We start from the raw sequence: 27,116 nt of genomic DNA on the forward strand, positions 1-27,116 counted from the left end.
GGTGTGGCCGCGCCGCCGGCTCCCCCGGGGCTGCCCCCAGCGGAGCGGCACTTCCTTCTCTCTCCCTGCCCGGCCGCGGCGCACGCTGCGCTCCTACCCCGCGCGCGGCTCCCTGTCCACCTGGGACGCGCCCACCATGGACTCGGGACCCGGCTGCCAAAGACAGGCCGCCTTTTGGTTGGACAATTAGCGGAGGTGGGCGGGGAGTTGACGAACCCCACACACGCGCCTCTCCATGAAGATTCTTGAGCTTTCTTTGAAGAAAGGAGTGCATATGCTGCAGTGTCTCTGTGGAAGGAGCCTGAGGTCCAGCAACAGCCTAAGTGGTGAGAAAATGTTCTTTCCTCAGACCCGAAGGCTGCAGATGCCCCCATACACCCACCCCTTCCTCCCCCTGGCTCCTTGCGCCTCCCTCCCCTCCTTTATTCTGCTCTGTCAGTGGTAGAAGGAAGGCGTTTCCCCACTGGGGCGAGAGAATGGCCCCGCCGCCGATTCTGTCTTTGGAGGGTGTTTGTGGTGTTGTTGTTGTTTTTTTTTTTGTTTTGTTTTGTTTTGTTTTTTTCCTAATCCTTGAAGTCATCTGCGCTTTGTAGAACGCTCTAGCTCTCGCCGAGCGCCTGAACTGGAATCGCGGATCTCTTTCCGAGGGGTGCTTATACAGTGACCTGCTTTCGCACTTCTTCGCGGCTCTCTCCTTGTGACTTGTGAGGGCGGCGTGCGACTTGGAGTTGCTCAGTGTCTCCTCTTGAGAAGTTGCTGGTGCGTTCGGCAGGAGAGGGGACTTTTAAACAGGTGGCTGGCGAGTCAGGTATCTTTTATTTTTCTTGCTTGGTCGGAGAAATAGACTTCTGGCCCTCGTCGGAGAATAGCTTTACCCTGGGGATCAAGCATTTTCTGTCCTCGGTGCTGAAACAGGAGAGTCCCAATTAGCCCAGGGTTTAACCAACCAGGTCCCTCAAAAGGCCCAGTGAGGGAAAGAAAGAAAATCAGACCCTTTTAATGACCTGCGAAATTAAAAATTTAAATGAAAAAAATACTAAACTAAAATCACGTAAGTGAAATTTTCTGCTGAAGCCGTACGCGGTGCTGTTTCACCACTTTGTGTTGTGCACCTCTCTCTTTTTTTAAGGAGTATCCTTTAAAGTGATTATGTCTATTAACCTTGCAAGTGCTAATCCAATTTTTGTGTCTTTTGGTTTTCTCTCTACAAAAGGGGGGGGTGTGAGGAGAGAGGAGAGGTGCCCCTATTATGTCTAAGTAAGTGTCTCTTTGTAAACTAATTTTTTTGTCCATAAATTGCATGTAACTTTAATAATCAATATTTTAATGATATTATAATAGGTTTCATGTTTAAAACTTCATATACTATTCTGGGGGATCTGATTCATTTGATTACATACCTATTTTCACCCTGTTCTAGAGCTATGAAGAATATATTTGGAAAGATTAGAATATATATAGATTACATTCATTTTTTCTAAAACTTTGACTTTCTGATTACTCACCACTCTAAATGAAAAGTAGAACTATTTTAAAAAAACTAATTAGGTAATTTAACTCTATGTGAAATACAAGAATACACTTTTGAAATAAATCAGCAATGAGATCTTTCATTTTTACTTTTGTTCAATTCATAAGATTATTTACAGTCTTTTTTTGCCACCATATTTATAAGTGCTAAAAGATATCCAACTGCTGTATTCTATGTTAATATGTTTGATGTTGAGGTTTTGTATTTTGAAAATACATATCTCAGAAAGCCATTTGAGATGTATGTTGATGTTACTTCAATTTTCCTTGTCTACATTAAATAAAACATGAATATATTGCAAATTGGATATATGTTTCCTAGATGTGGAAAAAGTTTAAGTATGTACTGTGTGTAATAAAGATAGGGCTCTACCTCATGTAAAATTAGGTAACACATTAATTTACATGCAGAGTCAGTCTCTCATATAGTAACAAATCCAAATAGAAGTTATACGTGATGAGGAAGGATAGGTTGTTGCAAAATCATGAGACTTAGAGTCAGAAGACCTAGTTATAAAGGAGTCTCAATAAAATTACTAAGAATCTTTTAAATTCAGCATTTTTATCTGAAAAAAGTGGAAATAATAGCTCTAGCCTGGTTCTTATATCTTATTTAATCCTAGATTTAACATGTAATCCCTTGAAAACTGTTGTACTTTATTTTTATATATGCTTTTTTATTTAGTGTGTCAGTTGGTATTTTAGAGGATGATCACTCTAGGGGAATTCTTGTAAAATGGTATGGTCACAAGTAGTGAAGATGAAGGTTCCCTCACACCCTTTCACAGCCAGAGGTATTATACAGAATTACTAAGAGATTATTTCTGGGCACTACATTGCTTTTGTTTGATTGTGGCCTTCCTTAGCTTATGATCTTGGATAACATACATGACCTTGCTGTTCCTCAATTTATTCATACATGTTAATTGCTATGGTAATAGTACTTACCTCATATGTTGTGGTAAAGATGAAATGAATTGGTAATAGCTAAAGATACTTTGAGCTCTAACTATATACCAGGCATCAGTCTAAGAACTTTGAGTCTTCCATATATAATGTGCTCAGTATATTTTAGATATTATTATTGTGTTCCATTTTAACATGATTTCATTTATGTGACTTGTACCATTAGCATGACATCACAGCAATTCTTTTTTTTTAAATTTTATTATGTTATGTTAGTCACCATACAATACATCATTAGTTTTTGATGTAGTGACCCATGATCCATTGTTTTCGTATAACACCCAGTGCTCCACGCAGTACGTGCCCTCCTTAATAACCATCACGGGGCTAACCAATCCCCCCTCCCCCCTTCCCCCCCCCTCCCCCATCCCCTCCAAAACCCTGTTTGTTTCTCAGGTCCACAGTCTCTCATGGCTCATCTCTCCCTCCAGTTCCCCCCGCCCATTTTTCCCTTCCTTCTCCTAATGTCCTCCATGCTATTCCTTATGTTCCACAAATAAGTGAAACCATATGATAATTGACTTTCTCTGCTTGATTTATTTCACTTAGCATAATCTCCTCCAGTCCCATCCATGTTGATGTAAAAGTTGGGTATTCATCTTTTCTGATGGCTGAGTATATTCCATTGTATATATGGACCACATCTTCTTTATCCATTCATCTGTTGAAGGGCATCTCGGCTCTTTCCACAGTTTGGCTATTGCGGACATTGCTGCTATGAACATTGGGGTGCATATGGCCCTTCTTTTCACTACATCTGTGTCTTTGGGGTAAATACCCAGGAGTGCAATTGCTGGGTCATAGGGTAGCTCTATTTTTAAATTTTTGAGGAACCTCCACACTGTTTTCCAAAGTGGCTGTACCAACTTGCATTCCCACCAACAGTGTAAGAGGGTTCCCCTTTCTCCACAACCTCTCCAACATTTGTTGTTTCTTTCCCTGTCCATTTTGGCCATTCTAACTGGTGTAAGGTGGTATCTCAGTGTGGTTTTGATTTGGATTTCCCTGATGGCTAATGATGATGAACATTTTTTCATGTGTCTGTTAGCCATTTGTATGTCTTCTTCAGAGAAGTGTCTGTTCATCTCTTCTGCCCACTTTTTGACTTGATTATTTGTTTTTTGGGTGTTGAGTTTGAGAAGTTCTTTATAGATCTTGGACACCAGCCCTTTATCTGTAGTGTCATTTGCAAATATCTTCTCCCATTCTGTCAGTTGTCTTTTAGTTTTGTTGACTGTTTCCTTTGCTGTGCAGAAGCTTTTTATCTTGATGAAGTCCCAAAAGTTCATTTTTGCTTTTGTTTCACTAGCTTTTGGAGATGTATCTTTTTTTTTTTTTTTTTTTTTTTTTTTTTTTTAAAGATTTTATTTATTTATTTGACACAGAGAGAATGAGATACAGAGAGCATGAGAGGGAGGAGGGTCAGAGGGAGAAGCAGACTCCCTGCCGAGCAGGGAGCCCGATGCGGGACTCGATCCAGGGACTCCAGGATCATGACCTGAGCCGAAGGCAGTCGCTTAACCAACTGAGCCACCCAGGCGCCCCTGGAGATGTTTCTTGAAAGAAGTTGCTGTGGCCGATGTCAAAGAGGTTACTGCCTATGTTCTCCTCTAGGATTTTGATGGATTCCTGTCTCACATTGAGGTCTTTCATCCACTTTGAGTTTATCTTGACATCACAGCAATTCTGCGTGAAATGTTGTTATTCCCAGTGTGTGAATACAAAATGAGGTGAGGACATCAGATACATTGTCGTGGAGCAAATTTTTAAGAATAGAGCTGGAATGCTCAATTTTAATTTTTTTCAACTTACCTAAAGAGAAATATAATAATATTTTGAACTGTGTTAGAATGTTATACCAGCGCTTCTTCCCCATTATTTTACATTTGAGGGAAATAAGGGCTACAGGGGAGAAGTGAATAATTGTTTTAAGAAGTTGAGCTTCTTCTAATGGATTGCTGAATTTTTGTAATTGGTAAGCATTTCAATATTTTCTTTAGGTTTTATTAAATAAATGGAGTTAAACAAATGCCAAATAATCACTAACTTTTGAGCTTCTTAGTATAAATAAAATGTTTTATTGTTCCTGTCTTTCCTCTACAATATCAAATATTAATACCTTATCTAATTTATCCATTATATTAGTCTATAAATCCTTTGTATTTCAGTGGGAATGGAGATAGCATGAGCTATCAAATAGAAAACAATCTTAGGGGCACCTGGGTGGCTCAGTTGGTTAAGAGGCTGGCCTACTCTTCATTTCCGCTCAGGTCATGATTTCAGGGTCCTGGGATGGAGCCCCATGTCAATTCCCCATTCAGTGCAGAGTCTGCTTGAGATTCTTTCTCTCTCTCCCTCTGCTCCTCCTCCTGCCTGCCTCTGTTCTCTCTCTCTCTCTCAAATAAATAAATAAATCTTAAAAAAAAAATCTAGGACAAGGTTAAGTGGGTTGTTTATGGCTATTTTGTGGTATCTTATGATCCTCTTTCTTTTTTTCCCCATATCTCAAAATGAATAATTTTTTTTTTCTACGCATGTGGAGCCTATCTACTGAAAGAAAGTTAAGAAGTTTAAAATTCTAAACAATTCTCCTCAGAGTATATGACCCTTCTACTAACCTGGAATATGCTAAGTTATTGGTTCAAAGGGAGATTGAAGCAAGTTCATTTTTCTCTAGATTTGGGACCTTTACAAAGAAATATAAATCGAAGAAGAGTAGAGATTAAAACAATAGCTTTAATGATTGCTCCCTTTCCTTCTCAAGCAGAAGCATTTCTATTAAAGAAGGGTGTTAAAGTTATAGGTTTCTCATCACTTTGGTAGGAAAGACCAGTAAAAGAGGGATTCTTGTCCTAATGCCCAGGCTCCGGAGAAAGTTGCCTTAGATATTAAACTGACAGAGGATGGCAGCACTTTTGGTAGTGGGTCCCTACAATAGTAGTAACATAAGTGTGCATGCCTCTGTGTGTGCATACATGTACAAGGAGAGAGGGGAAGCACTGTGCTTGTCTTACACCCTAAGTGATTCCAGAAAACCAGCCATTGCGCTCTCCTCCTTCTGTGTACAGTCATAACTCTCCTATGATATTCAGTCAATTGGGGGTTGCTCAGCCTGGTAGCATGGAGGATTACCAAATGTCTAGAGATTGACTTGTACAATCACATCAAGTTGCCTTGATGTGGCCTTGAAACACTCCAGGCCAAAATAATTTATCAATCTTAATGAACACACACAACTAAAACCAGTCACACTCTTACTTTCAAGTACAAAACTACCATCGAAATTAAAATTGCCAACTTATAGTCAGTTTGCATCAGCTAGTGTGTGCCTAAAGGATTTAGGCTTTAACTACTCCACAAGATAGTCAAGTGATCCAAGAAAGAATTTGGTTGCAAAGTGGTTGTTGCTTTAAGCCCATTTCCCAAGAAGGGATCCTCTACAAAGATAGCATTACACAGTTGTTTTCAACTCCTCTCTGCTTTACTTCTTTTTTTTTTTTTTAATTTTATTTATTTATTTGACAGAGAGAGAGACAGCGAGAGAGGGAACACAAGCAGGGGGAGTGGGAGAGGGAGAAGCAGGCTTCCCACTGAGCAGAGAGCCTGATGTGGGCCTCAATCTCAAGACCCTAGGATCAGGACCTGAGCTGAAGGCAGACGCTTAATGACTGAGCCACCCAGGCGCCCCTCTGCTTTACTTCTGAGTGTAGAGTCCTTTAATCTTTTTTCTTTTTCCTCAAGGATGTAAGTAATATCCCAAATTGGGACAAATGAAAATAAAGTATTTATAAATTGAGGATATTTTAGATTCAAATTCAATCTTTAGACATCCATTTCATCAAAAAGCAAATGACAAAATTTACCTTTTGAAACCTTATACTCAGTTGTTCACATCATTTTAATTTTGAAACATGGGTGATTTCATTGTGTAACTGCCTTCATTTATCTAATCTTGGGAAACTTCATTAAAGAATAATTGATGATTTATACATGGCAATTATCTTTGTTGTAGACTCTTTGAGCTGCTTTTATGTCATAATCTTAAAATTCTTCACTATTTCAATGTTGCTCCAATGAATAAGAATTAGGCAACACACAAAATATCTATCACTTTCTTATGGCTTTCATTTTCAAAGGGATTTTTATTGTTTTACATGAAATTTTCAGTGTTAATGTCAGAAAATTCAAGTTAGTTCTTGTTATTAATTCATTTGTTACTTATATACTTTTAAAAAGCAATTTGCTAAGTGCCTACCATGTGCAAATATAGTAGGTGTTACCACTTTTCACCGAGTATTTTGGGTTTTCCTCTTGGGCACATTGTAGGATGGCATTACCCCATTCCCTTGAAATTAGGTGTGGCCACGTGACTTGCATGAGCAAATGAAATATGGGCAGAAGTGACACACCTCACTTCCATGTGGAAGCTCTAACAGCCAGAGCACAACTCACCTCAGGCTCTTACCTTCTGATGATGTTCACAGTAGTGGTTGCTCCATCAGCCTCTGTCCCTGAGTATCTGTAGTAGCCCTACTATGTGACCTATGATGGACAGCACAAATGAAAAGTTAAAGTCTTTTAATAAGTAGCTTAGATTTTTAAGACTATTTGTTATCTGGCCTATCCTGATTGATATAGTAGGGCAGAACAGTTTAAAATAATACAATTTAATTGGTAGATTACTGGACTCTGTTTAAGGTTCTTTCTAGCCAAACTCTTCAGTTTCTGTATGATCTCATCTGTAGGATATAACCAATAGATGTATTGGATTTCTTTTGAAATCTTTGAGTAATTAGTTTAGCATCCCAAGGTATGTGGTTTTGTCATCCTTCTTCTTATAAGTTAGCATGTCTGGAGCCTAGCAGGTCCTTGTTTCTTAAATGATATTTATCTTTCCCCCCAAAATAAGAATGAAGTAATGAAGTTCCACTGATGTTTGAGAATATTCTTTCAAAGTTGTAATTTAATTTCAAGGGTCCTAAGAATACCAGTGCTCCTTTCTATATACCCTGAAATGTAAAAACTACCTTTTGATGCCCTCAAGCATATCCTGAAAAGGGAGACCTAGCTATAATACTTGAAAAACAGAGACAACATGGCAGCTCGCATCTCTACTGCAGTTTTGCCAGACAAGGAGAAATGCAAATAAAATTGTTTTTCCTCTTGCAGCTTATCAACTGAGAGCTGTGTGCATGGGGAAAAACCAGGGCAGTACTCTATGGTGAAGAGATTGGGCTGAATGCTCTCATCTGGGGCCGGGACCAGCAATCCATTTGCCTGGCTCCAGGTTAAGTACAGCAAAAGAGAGGAGGGAAGCCAGACTTTTTCCAAAGCCCAGGATACTTGAGTCATGCCAGCTAGCCCCCCCCCTCTTTTTAAAAAGACTTTATTTATTTATTTGACAGAGAGAGACACACCGAGAGAGGGAACACAAGCAGAGGGAGTGGGAGAGGGAGAGGCAGGCTTCTCACGGAGCAGGGAGCCTAATGCAGGGCTCAGTCCCAGGACCCTGGGATCATGACCTGAGCCGAAGGCAGACGCTTAACGACTGAGCCATGCAGGCGCCCCACCAACTAGCCCTTGACAGTTGTTCACCCCCTCTTCCTTCTGCATCTTAGGATAGAAAGTTAAACATGTCTATGACTTCAGGGGTTACCCTTTTTCAATTTAGCAAACATTCCTTAAGGACTGATTGCATGCCTGATTCTGTGTTAAGCACTGGAGACCCAGTAAGATGAAGTATATAAATATACAAGCAAGAAGTATGCTACTAGGCAGGATATGATATGTGCCCAAAGTGGGGTGCCAGGGAGCCTCAGTCTGTTTCAGTTTAGCAACCTCTTATCTGAGTTAATGCTCTATGGTAAAATCACTGCATGGAAGGAAAAATTAATTCTGCTCAGGATTCATGTTAATCTCCCTGAACTTGAAAAGCATTTAGAAGTTCAAAATGTAGCACTGGCATGGGGCAGATGGGGGCTCTAATGGAAAGTAGTATTTCTGGATATTTTGCCTGAAGAATGTGTTCATATAAAAATAAGCTACAGATATAATAAAAGCATTTTTTTTCCAAAAGTAATTACCCTACAACTCAATTCAAGCCTACCCAGCCTTGTTCATATTCAGATATCCTGCCGAGTTATCTATGTTATATATCTCCTCTGTCCCTGCTTCAACATGAATCCATTTATTTGCAGCCTGGTACAATACACCAGCTTCTAAGAAAGCAAGTTCTCTTCTCTGGTATCAGAGATAGAAAGGGACATCCAGGGAGTACTTATGGATCTATTTTTTCAGTTTCTATGGAATATTTTAGAATGATGAAGCTTTCCTTTGTACTACTTAGTGTATGAAATTGCTATCTTTAGGTCATGTTATTCTCATTGTATAATGTTAGGAATGCCATGCCCGAATATTTCTTCTAAGCCATTAAATGTTGCGGGGCATTTGCATTTCCTAGGGTGCCAATCAGAAAGATGCTGTGAATCTGCCAAGACAATCTCTCTTGCTGTAATGATCTTTCTTGTTGATACATAAGCTTCTAGTACTGTCCTACCCCCTCCACTCATTACTGTTTATAGAAACGATAGCATTGCAGTTGGTGTCACTGATTGCTTACGTTGCTGCTTCAATGAAGCCAGCTGGGATTCGATTGCATGGTCTTTAAATAAAACTTAGTGGCACAAAATGAATCTCTTTTTTTGAGGGGAGGGGTGTTGTTGCTAGCTGAATGGTTTTCAAAAGCACTAATTATTTGCTTGACTTGGAGCAACTTGAGAATCCGTGAATCGCCATGTTGGCTCAGTGTCTGACCTTGGCACTAAGGAACTTGCGAGTAGATAGCATAGTTCAAATCTGTATGAAGCCACTTTCAAAATGATAGTGTTGAGCTCCTTGCCCACAATCTTTTGTAGCATTCAGTATGTAACTCATTGACTGGAGATAGTTCATGTAGCTACCCAAAGGCTGAAGCCAGAAGATTAATTGAGATCATGAATTCCAGGCAACAGTGTTCTGTGACAATCTGGTGACAGACCTGTATTCACAGACAGCATGAGGATGACCTGGAAATGGTGAGAGGCAGAGAGAAAAGTTGGTGCTGCATTTTCTAAAACTGCCACAGTAAGAAAATGGAGGATATCAATAATGACTTTTGGCCTTTTGGCTCCCAAACTTCACTGTGTGTTAGGCAGGATTCCTCTTTATAGTTATATCATACAGATTAGGAAACTAAGACTTATCCAGGTGAAGATTTATATGTCTATATATATTTATTTATTTTCTCTCTTATGTGATTGTGTGTATGTGTCTATTTATGTGACTGTGTGTGTGTGTGTGTGTGTGTGTGTCTCTGATTAAATTCATTCCAAATAGTTAATGTCAATTACCTTTAGGGAGTTTGATGGTAGACACTTGTTTTATGCATTACATATTTCTGTATTATTTGAATTCTGAAAATGTGTTCCTTTTATAATAAAAGTAATGGTATTTATTTCAGGTTATAGAGTTTCCTGCTCATAGCAGTAAGCTTTGAAAATGTAAAATCTCAAAAAAAGAAGAAAATCAAAACCACAACCCCAGTATAATCCCTTTCATTCTTTTTGTGTGAATTTTTAAAACAAAAGTTATCACATGAGAATTTTATGCTTTGTTTCTTCTCCTGTGATCTTAAACAACTACTCTAAATATGGAAATAGATTCTCATATTGAAATATTTGGAAGATACTTTTTTTTCCAGAAGGAATTATAAGAAGCTGTTAATAGTGGTTAGTTGGGAAGAAAAACTTTTAGGGAAGTAAAAAAGGAGGTTTCTTCTTTTTTAGCTTTGTGTGTTTCTGTATTGCTTCTAATGATTTGTACATATTGACATATATATGTATATATCTCAGGATATAGCTGGATGGGAAATTGTGGACCATTTGTTTTTTTCTTTTTCTTTTTTACTTATCATTATTAAAAATACCAATAGATATGTCATTTTACAAAATATTCTTCTAAACATGATTTAAATTATTTTATTGATTGACATCACATGTCTGTGCTATTTACCTGCTGTTGTTGGACATTTACACTACGTCCATTTTTCTATGCCTTTAAATTTTATCATTTAATTTTTTTGACAAATACCCTTGTGTAGAGATCTTTGTGTGTGGTGGGCTTAGGAGATGGTATTCATAATAACTCTTCTTTCTCCTCCTCCTTGTTACCTCCTTTCTTAATCTTAAATTCAAAACAATTGAAAAAATAGACAAAGTTATCAAACAGATAGCTATTAAACATATCTGCTTTCTTACTGGATTGCTGGAGCACTTACTGGCTTAGAGATTGGTCAAAATTGGATTTAATACCTTTCCCCCACAAAACTAAATCTTGAAATGCAAGTCACCAGAGGGAAGCTTTGGGTTTGTAGAGCAGGTCCACCTGCTGAGAAATCCAACCTTGCCTCTGTTGAGCCTCACAGTGGAATCAGAGAGATTTGGGCTTTATACCTACCTCTAAAGGCACATCTGGGTCCTGACCTACTTGTGCCTATCCAGCAGCTCAGAGTGTGTCCAGCCATGGGCAGGCAGATCCACAGAGATAGAGAGAGAGAGGAGGGAGGAACCCACAACAAGCTAAGTTTCACCTGCCCCATTTTTTTCTCCCCAATTTCATCAGTCAGATAAGTTTTCCTCTTTCTTGGAAAGGAGTGAGAAGGGTGGATGGAAGAGCAGAGACTCTCTTCCCATATGTTGGAAAAAGCAGAAGTGGCTCTTTTGTGGACCAAAAAGTAAGTGTGTGAAGTGGGAACAAAGCTTTACTTCTATAGTGTGTAACTTTCAAAGGCACAATCATTTTTAAGGTATTGGTATGTTGTTCTCCAGTAACTTACACTTCTAACAATATAATATTCTCCTGGCTTTGTGTGACCGTGAGCTAAGTTCTTGATCTCCCTGTGCCTCATAGTAAAATGGGACTTAATGGGTTATTCTGAAGATCAAGTGCGTTCGTGTCTGTAAGGTTCTTAGCCTGTGAAATCCTGAGCACATAGTGTGTAGGGTTTTCTGCTCTTCTTTTTCTTGTCTTTCATCCCTTGTGGTGGGATAAAATACCAAATGCATGCAGTTAGTGTGTGATTTATCCCATCTCATTCTTTCTCTTAAGGTAGAAAAAAAAATACGTGCAGCATTCTAAATTTTAGGATATATTTAAAATTTTGGTCTGTATGTTTAGTTAGCTTTTCTTTGTTGTTTAAGACAGGCCTTTTTTTCTGGTAAAAAGCAATAAGAATCTGTATCTAGCCAATTTCATTTGTGAAGATCTCTATTTTTTTCCTTAAAGCAAATAATCACCATAATATCCACAGCATTAAGAATAATTCTGAATTTTATTTCATTGATAGAAACAAATGTAAAATGGTATTAATGGAGTAATTTGGCTGTAACAGGTAATTTGGATGATACTCTTCTAAGTGACTTTTGATAACTGAATTTCTGGAATTAATCATAGGAGCACTAACTTTTTTCTTAATAGTTCATAATACTCAAGTTTTAATTCTCTCTTGTGTACATAGATTATTTAGACTATCAAGACAGGAGGTAACAAAAGTTATGTTAAATTTTAATATTGTAGGATCAATGTAACTGAAAGACTTCCTGAATTGCTCAGGACTAAAACATAAATTAACTTTGATTTTCAAGTCCTGACAGCAAGTATCATTCAGTAGATTGCTGACTTTCCATTCCTTGGCTGTGTTTTCTCTTGCCAAGTAATTTCTAGGAAATACTAAAAGAGTATTTACACATTCCACAAGTCTGTCCTGGGATGCAAGAGCTTTGCCATTCTCCTCTTTGAGTCTTAAGGAAAACCAGACTGTGGGGCTTCAGAATAATATGCTGAATGCCTGCAGAAAGCAGAGGTGTATAATAGTGCAGAAAAATGGAAAATGTAAAGACAGATATGAGCTGTCACTGCCTTGAGGGCATAGGTCATGTCCTTCTCTAAGAGAGCCTCCTGGTCATCCCTCTTTAACTCCAGCCTATTTCTGCATATTGGATGTTCTTTGTTTCCCCCAGAATTAGGAACTGCTGCTTCAGGTTCCAGAGAGACAGTGAGGTTATCCCCATTCCCATTCCAAGGTTCATTGTTTTTCCCATCGCAGGATGACTGGAAATAGAGCATCCATGCCCTTTGGGAGAAACAGTCACTCCCAGCACAGAGTATGGTCTGATCACTCCTGGTTTAGAAAAAGCAATCACGGTAGTTGTCAGTACATTTCTAAATGTTTGTGTTATTCCATTTTATTTTTTAAAATTTAATTTAATTTTATTAATGTTAGTCACCATACAAAACATCATTAGTTTTTGATGTAGTGATCCATGATTCACTGTTTTCGTGTAACACTCAGTAGCCCAGTGATGGGTATTAAGGATGGCATGTACTGCATGGAGCACTGGGTGTTATTCCATTTTAAATACTACCGGATGAGGAATGCTAAGCGTATGACCCGGGTAGCATTGCACCTTTCCTCCATCTTTCTTTCTTTCTTTCTTTCTTTCTTTCTTTCTTTCTTTCTTTCTTTCTTTCTTTCTTTCTTTCTTTCTTTTTCACTTTTATAGCTGAACATTTAATAGGCATTTTTTCTTTTATTTATTTATTTATTTATTTATTTATTTATTTATTTATTATTATGTTATGTTAATCACCATACATTACATCATTAGTTTTTGATGTAGTGTTCCATGATTCATTGTTTGTGTATAACACCCAGTGCTCCATGCAGAACATGCCCTCTTTAATACCCATCACCATGCTAACCCATCCTCCCACCCCCCTCCCCTCTAGAACCCTCGGTTTGTTTTTCAGAGTCCATAGTCTCTCATGGTTAGTCTCCCCCTCTGTTATCCCCCCCTTCATTCTTCCCCTCCTGCTAGCTGCTTCTTCTTCTTCTTCTTCTTTTTTTTTTTAACATATAATGTATTATTTGTTTCAGAGGTACAGATCTGTGATTCAACAGTCTTGCACAATTCACAGTGCTCACCATAGCACATACCCTCTCCAGTGTCTATCACCCAGCCACCCCATCCCTCCCACCCCCCACCACTCCAGCAACCCTCAGTTTGTTTCCTGAGATTAAGAATTCCTCATATCAGTGAGGTCATACGATACATGTCTTTCTCTGATTGACTTATTTTGCTCAGCATAATACCCTCCAGTTCCTTCTATGTCGTTGCTAATGGCAAGGTTTCATTCTTTTTGATGGTTGCATAATATTCCATTGTGTGTGTGTGTGTATATATATATATATATATATATATATATATATATATACATATACATACCATATCTTCTTTATCCATTCATCTGTCGATGGACATCTTGGCTCTTTCCACAGTTTGGCTATTGTGGACATTGCTGCTATAAACATCGGGGTGCACGTACCCCTTCCCTCCATCTTTCTTTCAAAGTATCTTGTAGAAGAGTTTAGTCCTGGCATTCTCTTCTTCGCATGATCTCTTCCACAAATTCTTGGGACAAATAAGACAAGCCTTCTGAGATTAAACAAGGATTTTCCAATACAGAAGCCTAAATGTAGGGGAAAATTCTGTGTGAATTTGGTTCTGCTCAAAATATCTCAAATCTAAGTTACTAAACAAAATATTTAGATGGGAAAATCTGCTTTAATGGTTGGAGAGATTTTATAGCATAGAAGCTAGGAAACTGACTCACATTGGTATAATGAGAAAGCCTGGAAAGGTAGTCCCTCTGAAAATAGAGGAGTTTCTATGATAAAGGGAAATTCTAATTTTTATCCGATGGGGCAAAAATTACTCTCTCCCAAAATGTTATCCATCTAGGTATAAGAATTTTAATATTCAGCCTCATTGCCTACCCTTTTGCTTAAAGAGTTGAAGATTTTAGGTTGGTCAGAGCAAAGACATTATGGAACATCACTTCATTTATATATTGATTCAGCCAGCCTTTACAGAGACCCACATTATGAGCCAAGAAGTGGACCTGCATGAACCCTATTTTTTTTTAAAGATTTTGTTTATTTATTTGAGAGGGCTATAGAGAGAGTGAGAGAGTGAGAGAGAAAGTGAGAGAGAGAGAGAGTGAGAGAGCACGAGCGGGGTGAGGGGCAAAGGGAGAAGCAGACTCCGCTGAGCAGGGAGCCCGATGCGGGATTCGATCCCAGGACTTCAGGATCATGACCTGGGCCGAAGGCAGATGCCCAGCTGACTGAGCCACCCAGGCACCCTGCATGAATCCTATTCTGAGATAACTCCATACTTTGATAAGGGAGACAGTGCATGAGCATAAATAATCCCAATTATTAACAGTGTCCATAGTGTGTCATTCTTAGTTACCATTGTCATTATTCTAGAAGGGACTGGTATGGTTGTGGCCGAGATAAATTCTCCCCAGTGTTTTTTGTTTTTAGGTTATCTTCTCTGGTAATTACTATTTGCTGATTCGATTGTTCACATGTGCTCAGTTCAAGTTCTAGTTGAATAGAGTGGTTGTTAATTTGTTTTTATCACTCTAAACTGGAAATATGTAGCTGTAGTTAACATTAGGCAACTAGCCCTGGATGAATCATCATTACAATTTTGTTTTCTAAAACACAGTCCACTATGGATTCCGTTACCTCAACTGGAAATGATATTGATGGCTTTGGAGTTTGGGAGGACACAAGAAGAAATAGGGGAGAAAATATATATAATTTGTTTTTAAAGTGAAAATACAGAAATGACCAGAGATTAATATAACACACGTTAATATACCTATGATCAGAATGAACAAATTGTTCACATTATGCCTTATGTATTTCAGATTTTTTTTAAATAAAGAGGTCAAATTATTATTGATAAAACTAAAATTTCTTAGAATTGTCCCTAGCTCCATTCCAGAGTGTCTTCCTCTTTCAGGTGTGAAACTAAAATGACTTCAGTATGTGTCCCTCCAGTCCATGGATTTATATTCTTAATATATATCATGTATGATATTGTTTTGAGGGTTTCTAAAATTTATATAAATGGTCTTGAACTGTACTTACCTCTCTGCATCTTATTTTTTCACTCCGTTTTTTGTTTTTGAAATTCACCTCTGTTAATACAAATTTATCAAGTTCAGAAACATATAGCGTGGTGTGGGGGAGTCTCCTGGAGTAGCTGAGAGCAGACGGTGGAGCGACATTGCCTGAGTTTGACGTGACTCAGACTTACCAGTCCTGTGACTTTGGACACGTTTCTTCACTGCCCGCCCCACCCCCCAGGGCTTCAGTGTCCTCCTGTGTAAATTGGTACTAACAATAACCCATACTTTATAGAGATGTGATGAGGAGTAAAATGAATTAATATAGATGAAGCTTTTAGAATAGTCGGACGTTGAGTGCCGTGTACGTATTTTCTTATCTATATGTTTCTTTGGGAATGTGTATTGACTCATAGTAAGAGGAGTAGCCTTGCTTGGCTAATATTCCCTGATTTTTTACATCTGGCACCATGCTAACTAGAAAAAAACCTGTGTCCAGGGCTGGCTTCCTGTCAGAGGTAATTGGGCACTGAGTGGGGCTGAAGGGGAAGTTCACCTAAGCTGGAGAATTTAGTGAGTCAGCAAGATAATAATCATCTTCTGATGGCAGCAGCTGCACAGTGGGCTGTCATCAAAGGATTGCGCGGCGTCTGCTGAAGAATTGCCTTATCACTTGGGAGGGTGGTTTCATTGTATCAGTGGGGCTGCAGGGACAACTGAGAATGGTGTGAAGTCCAGTTCCATTTCCCTGCGGTTGTAAGCTACACCCCCCCTCCGCTCTCTCCAGAATTATAAGTAGCTGAGCTTTGTCATTCACCTTTTTTTTTTAAGATTTTATTTATTTATTTGAGAGAGAGAGAATGAGAGACAGAGAGCATGAGAGGGAGGAGGGTCAGAGGGAGAAGCAGACTCCCTGCCGAGCAGGGAACCCGATGCGGGACTCGATCCCGGGACTCCAGGATCATGACCTGAGCCGAAGGCAGTCGCTTAATCAACTGAGCCACCCAGGCGCCCTGTCATCTCACCTTTTGAACTAAGAGGGAGTGGCTCCTGGTTGAGCTGGATGTAGAATGAGCACTTGCCACTGAAGCACATCCCTCTGGAGGTTTCAGAGAAAAACAAATGAAAGACTAGATGGAGCTGAGATTGTCCGGTGACCTCAGATCTATGTCAGCGCTACTTCCCGAGCCACCTGGGCCTCCTTAGCACCTTCCTCCTAGCTGAAAAGAACCAGCTTTCTCAAAAAGATGGAAGGGCATTTCTAAGGCATACATTGAAACTGAAATGAGGCTTTGTTTTGATTGCTCTCCCCACCTCACGAAGCTTTTTGGCATGACCAGACTTCACGACCCTAATGAACCTTGCTGTCATTCTAACAACACAGATATTAGGAAACAAACATAATTCCTGTGTTGTAATCTTCTAATGAGAAGGGACCAATTATTATGTTATGCATGGAGCATAAGTTATTCAAAATGTAGAATCAGGATATTCAGGTCTCAGCAACAACTATAGGAATTGGATACACACTTTTATGTGGCCAATGAGGAAACAGGCCCAGCAAACTTGAGGCAGTTGTTCAGAGCCCCATGTCTGTGTAAAGTGGCTGGATCTTTGGAAGCTATACTCTTAGTATACTCAGGATTTAGATGCTAATTTGGAGTCTGTTTCTTTCATTCACTCATTTCTTGACCTTAGGCAAGTTTTTTTTTTTTTTAACCTCTGTGACCCTCAAAATACTCATCTGTAAGGTGTGTATAATCATTCTTGCCTCCAACAAAGCAGCGTCTGAAGGTCAGATGAAACAGTATGCATGCAAAGTGGCAAAATCTAAAGGGCATAATACAGATATAACTTATTTATTATTACTATGGTTATTATGTTTGATGCATTTATGACACAAGGCTATATTGCAGATAAAATAAAGCTCCATTTTATATTGTCTTGGAAAAACAGAAGAAACTTGGTAGAAGCCAGTTTTATCAACATGAAATTTATAGCTTCTTTGGAATAAGAATCATATCTTCCAACAGCTATCACATCTTGTTACACACAAAGTTTTGTGGTGTACCCTATTATAATGCTGCTCGAAGAGGATGCTATTCCCAACAATGGTATCGAACCTTTTCCTTCTGCATTGTGAAGTGGGACAACATGATAAAGGTTAGGGCATTTTGTTGATTTAAGCTTCCTTTAAATTCTTTTTGCTGATGATTAATGAGTAGAGTCTTGCAAAGGGTGTGGAAATGTTCTCCGACATGCAGGCAAAGTTCTATTATTGAAGGCTTGCGTCACTTAGTTCTCAGTCAATGGTGAGCAAATCTAAACTATATTAGAGTTTAATTCCTGGGATTTACAGGCACTTTTGTCTCTGAGGCAGAGAGGACAAATGAGCTACTTTTAGGTGCATTAATCACATTAATGAACAGCAGCTTCTAATAAAAATAACTTAGCACAGGCAGGAAGAAATAGTAAAAACTCATGTGAGGGCTAGCAACCAGACATATTTTAGACACAATTGGGTTCCTAGTATGTGTTTGGCAGGGGCATATAGAGATACAGCAACTCCTGCCCCAAGGAATTCACAGTATGGCAAGAGAAAAAAAATCTAAGAGAAAAAAGATATAAAGAAGACATCTTTAAAGGTAGGTGCTAGACTAAAGGTAGGAACAATTTATCTTGGATGCAGAGAGAGATAAGAGCAGCTCCCTCTGCTCGGTGATATGTGTGTGTGTATGTGTGTGTGTGTGTGTGTGTGTGTAGTCAGGGAGGCTTATCTGGGAAGGCTTTAGGGGAATATGCTACCCAAGTTGCTTTTTGAAGAATAAATAGGCATCCACATCGCATAGGAAATGATGAGGAAGGGCATTTTGGGTAAAGGGGAAAATATGCACTAAGGCATGGGGCCAAGAAAGAGCATGTGTTTCAGGCTAAATTTGCTCATTCTTTCCTCCATTCTCTCAGTCATTTATCAATGGTCTACTCTTCACCAGGTACTGTTCTAATTTCTGGGGATTTAGTGGTGAGCAAAACAATGTCTGTTTTAAGAGCTTACTTTCTAGTGCAGAAGTAAACTAATAAATAAACAACTAGTGTGCATATAATAAATGTCAGATGGTGGCAAGTGCTATAAAGAAAAATAAATGTATTAAGGTGATAGAGAGTGAAAAGAAGATCTCTTTAGAGACAGCAGTCTTCTCTGAGGGAATGGCTTTTCAAGGGAGCAAGTACTGAGGGAAAACTTGCTCTAGTTGGAAGGAACAGCAAGTGCAAAGGTCCTGAAGCAGGAATAGGCTTGATATATTCAGAGGAGCAAGAAGGGCAGTGTGGCCAGAGCAAAGTGAGGAAAAATGGTAGGAAAGGAGATTGTTTCTGGCCTTGTAGGCTGTGACAAATATCTTGGAATTTATTTTGAGGATTATGGGAAGTCGCGAAAGAGTTTTGAACAAGGGTGTGATAAGCCATTTACATTTTAAATAGATCACTCTGGCTGCAGTATGAAAATAGACTGTATCAAGGAGACTATTTAGGCGGCTATTACAGTATTTCTGGTGAGAGGATTGGAATAGAGTCATAATGTGTTAGGTGGTAAGACTTGGTCTGATTTGGGATATATTTTGAGGTAGAGCTGACAGGATTTGCTAATTGATTGAGAGAAAAAGAGAAGTCCAAAGTGGCTCAAGTAATTATGCTTGAGCAACTAGGCAAAGAGAGAGATCTTTGATTGAGCTGGGCAAAAAGAAGGGCAGAACTGCTTCGAAGGATAGATTCAAATGATCTGTTTTCCTTAAATAGGACCTAGAATTAGAGTAGAGGCAGAAAGATAGAAAGATAGAGGTAGAAAGATAAAAGTCTGAAATTTAGGGGATTCCATGGCCAGAGATATGAAATGTGATTCATCAGCATGTAGGTGGTATTTAGAACCCCAGAACTGTATTCAGTCACATAAGGAGTTAGTGCTGATATGAAAAAGAAGAGATTTAAGGACTAAGCCTGAAGGTCTCCTATATTTAGCCTTTAGGAGTAAATGTTACCGAAGAGACTCCAAAGGGGAAGCTTGAGGAGTGGAGGCAATTCAGGGAGCATGACAACAGGAATTAAGTGAAAAAGTGGCAAGAAGGAAGGACCAGGTGGGTCATATGCTGACGAGAGATCTGTAGTTAACAGACTGAGAATGGATCTTCAGATTGGGAGATGTGGGGGGTCATCACTCACCTGGACAAGCAGTTTCAATGGAGACATGGGTGTGAAAGTCTGATTGGAATGGGCTCAAGAGACTAAAAGGAGAGTTAATAGAGACAATGATTATAAAAAAAAATCTTTGTAGGAGTTTTGCAGTAAAGTTATATAGGCAAATGAGGGAATGTGGGAGGGATCAGGGAACACCGTTTTTATGAGAAATATTATGGCCCATGCTGATGAGAAGGATTGACTAGAAAAAGGAATGCTGTTGCTGCAGGAGAGATGGGGATAATACAAGAGAAGTGGCTTCCCCTTTTTAACAAATTCCAGGCTTGGAACAGCTACATTCTAGGCACACCAGACTCTTGTTTAAAAACAACGATAACAACAACAGCAGCAACCACAAAAACAGATTGTTCTACGCTAGACTGCCTAAGTGTCAGAAAGGCCTATGTGCTTATATTTTTAAAAAGCTCCCCCAGTAATTGTAGTATAGAGCTAGATATGGGAATTTTTGTTTTAGGCAACACCATGTATTTACAGTGGTGTCAAGAATCCATCGACTTGGAGTGGCAGAGATGAGGCTGCAAATGTTGACATTTTTTTAAAAGGTTTATTTATTTATTTGAGAGAAAGAGAAAGATAGAGAGAACACATGAGCGGGGGGTGGGGCAGAGGGAGAGGGAGAGAGAATCCTCAAGCAGACTCCCCACTGAGCGTGGAACCTGATTCGAGGCTCAATCCCAGGACACTGAGATGATGACCTGAGCCAAAATCAAGAGTCAGCTACTTAATCAACTGAGACACCCAGGCACCCCTAAATTTTGACTTTTTTAAATCTTTAATCTCTTAGCTTTGGCTTTTCTTGTTTTGGGATTTCTCCTCCTAAGAATGCTATTAGCATTCGTGACTGGAGGCTGCTAATGGTTTCTGGAGCCTATGTGGTTTTTCTACAGGGCTATGAATGGAAGTGTCTGGTTCTCACAGTTTGTGATTAGAAACACTTTGATTAAGATTTTAAGCAAATAGTTACTTACTGAACAATGATGGCCATTTGCTTTCCTCTCTGGTAGGAATACATAGCAATAGCCATGAAACAGCTGAATGTAGCACAAGCATGTAAAAGAAATTGGGTTAAAGTGGATCATTAAAATTTACACCTAATATATTGAGTCTTAGCACCCAGTTAGGTGCTCTGACACTTGATTATTTAAAGTGAATAATACTGTGAAGGGAGATTGGATCTGAAATCTGAAGGCTCTGTAATTTATAAACTATGTGAATTTTGTAATCTTTTGTAATCTTTCCCTGCCTCTGTCCTAGAGTTATGAAGATCAAATGAGTGGAAAGTATTTCATGATTGTTGAAGTCTTACAGATGTGTGTGTGTGTGTGTGTATACACATATATAGTTTTTATGTGAATTGTGAAAAACAGCTTTATAATAGTTTTACACTACATGACACAGATATCTTGGAAAAGTGACTATTCATACCTCACAACCATTTGTGATGCAAAGTGGCTGATTAAAATGTGTATATATGTGTCTATCTTTGATCAGTATTGTTTTTATTAGATTTCCTCAGAGATTAGGATAATTTTGGGATCATGATTATGCGAGAGGGAATAGAATAATACTGCAGGTTTTACCATTGTACCCCATGCTGGTCACAAAACACTTGGAAGTGGAAAGGGGGAGATCCTATCTGGCTGTGGAAAACATGCTTCCAAAGGGATAATATACATTAGAGTACATCTAGTAGATGATGACCAGGATTATTAATAGGATTTAGAAATCATGACTTCTTAGGAGCGGATGAAGGCCATAAAGATGTTTAACTCAGAGAAGAGACCAGAAGACTGAAGTAGAATTTAGTATTCCAGGGACTTCAAGGAAGTAGAAGCAGGTTTGATGGACTGAGTTTGAAAGGCAGCTCTGGGCTGAACATGAAGTACAGGGACTACGACTGTGGTGAACACACACTGAGTGCTTTGGCAGCTTATGACTCTCCAGTTGCTGTTACCATACAGGCAGATGCTGTGTGACTGCTGAGGCATTGCAGAGGGATTTAAACATCTGATATGAACCAGAAAGAGATGACCTATGGAGTCTTTTCTAGCTCTAATGCTCTGTGTCAAATCTGAGACTCTATATGAGGAAGAGCTAGTGAATTTTCTGAGCTCTAATGGAGGCTGGGAGAAGGTTACAGAGGAAGACAGAGATGAGAAGGGGTAGGTTATCCTAAGCAACAGAAAGATTTTGGTTGAGTTCAGAAGGCGCCTAGGAATATAAAACTTGTCCTTTCAATTCCCAAGTCTTTAGGTAGATCCCTGGGTGCATGTTGTCCGGTCGTTCTGTTCTAATCCAAGAGGTCAGAGCAGTGTCACTGGTATGCAGCTTGATCTCTTCTAAATGACAAGAGAAAATATCAGCCCCTTCATGTCCTCCTTCAGGGGTAAAATTCACTGTAAAACAATAAGGCCCTTTAACACATAGCTCTGAATAGGTGGGTACACTGAGTGGAAGAGGCAACAATTTAATTTATGGCTCACTTAGGTAATAAGAAGTCCATTTTTTTAAAAAAGATTTTATTTATTTATTTGACAGAGAGAGACACAGCAACAGAGGGAACACAAGCAGGGGGAGGGTGAGAGGGAGAAGCAGACTCCCCGCTGAGCAGGGAGCCCGATGCGGGGCTCGATCCCAGGACCCTGGGATCATGACCTGAGCCGAAGGCAGACGCTCAACGACTGAGCCACCCAGGCGCCCCAATAAGAAGTCCATTTGACATACTTAACAGCTCACTGTGCTCCTAATGCAGAGTTAATTGTTTTCTACTTTGACTCATAGGTTGATGTTGCTGGAAGGAACCTTAGAGACAGTTTAGTCCTTCTATAGAGAGCAAGCTGGGGTTCGAGGAGGGAAAGTGCTAATGGGCACATACTCTCAGAGCTGAGACTGTGGCCCTCGACTCATGCTACCCATAGTCCGAGGTGTGTTTATGCTGTTCACACGTCCGTGGTAATCCCCATCGCCACACGTTGAGATGGTTATTTTTCAACTTTACTGGAAATAATTTCATCTTACAGCGTCATTTCTTATTTCTACCATTCTGTATGTGAATTAGAGTAATCTTTTGGAATTAAATCAGAAGAAAGTCTCCTTAAGGAGATAATGATATGTAAGGAGCAAATATCAACTAACCCAGTAGCCTGAACTCTGGACATTCATGCACCTCCTGTGTAATTTTACTACATCTGTGTGTTCCTGTTATTAATTTTTCTTTGAATCAACACACTTAAAAAAAGTCAATTAAGAAGTTAAAAAATTTAAAAAGTCTGTTGTAGCAATTATATCTGCAGAATTACAAGTTTAATATGGTGGGGTTTTTTCCCAATATAAAAATAGTTTTTTAAAAATAACCGTAATTTTTAAGAAGATTTTATTTATTTATTTGAGAGAGAGTGAGAATGAGTGAGGGGAGGGGCAGAGGGACAAGCGACTCCCCTCTAGCCAGGAGCCTGATCCCAGGACCCTGAGATTATGATCTAAGTCAAAGTCAGACACTTAATTGACTGAGCCATGCAGGGCCCCAACCATAATTTTTTAAAGGTTTTATCTGGTTGTCTTTTTTTTTTTTTTTTTCTGGTTGTCTCTTAAAATCATTTTTCATACCATGCTTTAGGAGATATTAAAAAAGTGAGACTATTTCAACAAACTTTCTGCTCATGTAATAGATGATGGCCCATCTTCCTCTCTACCCTCCCCGCACTACTATGGATATTTCAGTAATTTAAGAGAAAGAACACCAAATCCTATCCTTGTTCACACACACACACACACACACACACACACACACACACTTCTCTCCATCAGAGTGGAAGAATTGTGGAGGGAAGAAATAAATAATTCATTGGAAATGCATCAATCAGGTTACATTCATACATGAACTAATGATGAGGATCTCCCTCCTCACTAGAAAGGGTGATTAAGGAAGTGTGTGAAATGAGTATTTCCTTCCTGCTGAAATTTTGATCACTTGCTTACAGATTCTCATTAGAGATAGAAGGTATAGGTAAAGGCTGCTTGCAAAATTTTTCTCCCTGTAGTGACACCAAAAGGTCCGCAGAAGCATAGACCCAGCATTGTAAATTCAGTTTTGGGAATTTGTGTTTGTGGCAGGAATGCTTTTATGTGACGGCTGACGCTCCCATTTGGTTTCAGATGCTTGGGACAGTCTCTTTCACAGGTCTACTTTCTGTGACTGAGCTCAGTTTGCCAGTGGAGACCTCCACGGAAGAAGACAAAAAGACTTGATCCCATCTAAGCCAGAATTTTTAATTCTAACGAACTGATGGCTTTTTAAACAGTGTGCATGACTAGTGTCCTCTAGCCATAAGGAGACTTTCGTTTCACTCTAGCATGGTATAATAATTGTAATTTTCCAGGTGTGCCTTGTTTATGATGTGAAAAAGAATAACAAATACTAGATAATGAAGAACAAAACCTCTAGTATGTATGGTGCTTCGGAGTTTAGAAAACACTCATGTGCATCAGCTGTCTTGAGACACATAGCACTTCCATGAAGTAAATGTTGTTTTCCCCATATTTAGAGGAGGAAACTACAGATCTGAAAGACACAGTTATTTGTGTAAATTTCCACAGTTTAAATGGGTAGCAAGTGAAGACTTAAAAGTTGTTATATTTTTAATCCAATGAATCTTCTATGCTACAGCTGCTTTCAGATTTTCAAATTTTTGTATTATTAGATTATTAAAACTCAAAAACACAAACAACTGATCTTTGGTATATATTTTTCATAGGAAGCTGTTTTGAATTAAAATTCTCTTCAGGGGCACCTGGGTGGCACAGCTGGTTAAGCATCTGACTCTTGGTTTCAGTTCAGGTCTTGATCTCAGGGTCATAGCATCAAGCCCAGCATCAGCTCTATGCTCAGCATGGAATCTGCTAAAGACTTTCTCTCTCTCTCTCCCTCTGTCCCCCAGCCCCCCACTCTTGTGTGTGCACTCTCTCTCTCATAAATAAATAAATCTTAAAAAAAATAAAATTCTCTTCAAAGAGGTTTTCTGACTTAATTTGTACATTGCTGTATGAGATGACAGAGATGTGAACCTTGCCTTCAGGGAGATCACAGTCTTATGGGGGCAGGGGAAGTTACATATGACAACATCTGAAAACAGAGCAGCCTGGGATATGAGTTATAAGGTGGGTATAGACAAAATCTATGGAAGAATAAAAAAAGTTTAAATTGAAATGAAATCAGAGAAAGCATTATGGAAGAAATATGATTATGTTAATGATTCTTTTTGACATAGGTAAACTTTGTTTTTAAAACCTTTTAATTTAAATATTATACATAGAGAAGTACATAAATGACACATTTACAACTTGGTGTAGTTTCACAAAGTGAGCACAACCAAGTAACCATCACATAGATTAGAAACAGAACACTGCCAGCATCCTGGTAACTCTCCTTCCAGTCACTACTTTCCCCAAGGGCAGCATTTACCTTTCTCTGACATTATAGTTTTCCTGCTTTAAAACTATGTTAAAACTTACATTTGTAAGATCTATCCATATTGTTGCATATAGCTGGAGTTATAGTTTGCTCATTTTTGTTACTGTAAATATACCACACATTTATTATCCATTCAACTACTGATGGTCACTTTTTCCAGTGTGTAGTCATCGTGAATAATGCTGCTATGAACAATCTTGTACCTGTCTTTTTGTGAAGGTGTCTATGCATTTTTGTTGGGGCTAGCCCTAGAAATGGATTTTCTGAGTCATGGAATATGCTTATACTAACATAGCTTTTCATGAGGAGGAATAAGGATGACAAAGGACTTCACTGGTAGAGGAGGAATCATTTACAAAGACCCATGATAGATAGAAGAGAGAATTCAGAGACTAATGAGCAGTTCAGATGGCAGGGATATACTGTGTTTGAGAGCTACTGTGGAATGTAGATTTGGAAAAAGAGACAAGGAAAAAGGGAAGAGTTTTGAGAATGCCTGAGCTATTTCACAGAAAAATAATTGTATTAGGCATTCAGCTGCAAGTCACAGAAGACTTAAGGAAGTGTCTTTTTTTTTTAATTTTTAAAATTTTATTATGTTATGTTAGTCACCATACAATACATCATTAGTTTTTGATGTGATGATCCACAATCCATTGTTTTTGTATAACACTCAGTGTTCCATGCAGTACATGCCCTCCTTAATACCCATCACCGGGCTAACGAATCCCCTCTAAAACCCTGTTTGTTTCTCAGAGTCCATAGTCTCTCATGGTTCATCTCTCCCTCCAAATCCCCCCGCCCATTTTTCCCTTCCTTCTCCTAATGTCCTCCATGTTATTCCTTATGTTCCACAAATAAGTGAAACCATATGATAATTGACTTTCTCTGCTTGACTTATTTCACTTAGCATAATCTCCTCCAGTCCCATCCATGTTGATGTAAAAGTTGGGTATTCATCTTTTCTGATGGCTGAGTAACATTCCATTGTGTATATGGACCACATCTTCTTTATCCATTCATCTGTTGACAAAGAGGAAGTGTCTTAATCAGATGGTTTGATTTTTCTCAAATACTAAGAAGTCTGGAAGTAAGCTTTTTGCTGGCTTTCACTCAAAACTCAACTAAGCCATCCAGGATCTAGGATCTAGGATCCAGAGTCTTTTTTACTGTGGCATTCTTAGCATGTTGCCATTCATATTCTTACTTGCTGCTTTACAGTCTCAAGGTAGTTGCTGTAGCTCTAGAGATCAAGTCTAAAGTCAAAGCAAAGAGTGTCGGTGATGTCAGCCATATCAGTGTTTCATCAAGAGAGTCCAAGTTTCCCGAACATCTCCCCAGAGATTTCCTCCCAAGTCTCATTAGCAAAAATGGCTGAAAGTAAGAGGCTGGTATATTGGGGCATAATATTATTTAAGATTGGCTTGTATCAATTACCATCCCTTGCCCTCATCTAAGCATATTGTTGCCCCAAGGAACACTAGAACCCTCTTTGCAGAGAAGAAAAGGAAATGGATATGAGGTAGGTGGTCAAATGGATCTTCCATAACAATGATGGCCTTGGAGTAAAGAATAGGTCAGGGGAAAGGGTTTTATGTAATGTGCAAGTTTATGTTCACATAAGAAAATTGAGAATTTTTATAGAGAAAATTAATATATCATTCCATTAGATAATTTACAACTCATCAGAGCTTTTTATTATTACTATTGGTTTTTTGTTGTTAGTGAGATAATACGGTAAAAAATAATCAGATAACATCTCCTAAAGTGAGTTTGCCCTAGCAAATTATCAGTCACATAAAGTGACTTTTTACCAGATTTTTTAGAATAAAGTGAAACCAACGAGCATACAAGCATCCGTGAGCTGCTGCAATTACAAGTG

At 38.9% G+C, this 27,116-nt stretch overlaps 1 protein-coding gene across 1 annotated transcript in view; it reads left to right on the forward strand.

Moving 5' to 3' along the window:
- The first annotated feature begins 235 nt into the window (after positions 1-235).
- Positions 236-27,116, forward strand: part of FGF12 (fibroblast growth factor 12) — a 382,069-nt gene continuing 355,188 nt past the window's right edge. Inside the window, exon 1 of the mRNA XM_021692472.1 lies at positions 236-326. Coding sequence (XP_021548147.1) covers positions 236-326 — 91 coding nt within the window. The remainder of the gene's footprint in view (positions 327-27,116) is intronic.

Source organism: Neomonachus schauinslandi, chromosome 1, assembly GCF_002201575.2.
Source record: "Neomonachus schauinslandi chromosome 1, ASM220157v2, whole genome shotgun sequence".
Classification (NCBI taxonomy): Eukaryota; Metazoa; Chordata; class Mammalia; order Carnivora; family Phocidae; genus Neomonachus; species Neomonachus schauinslandi.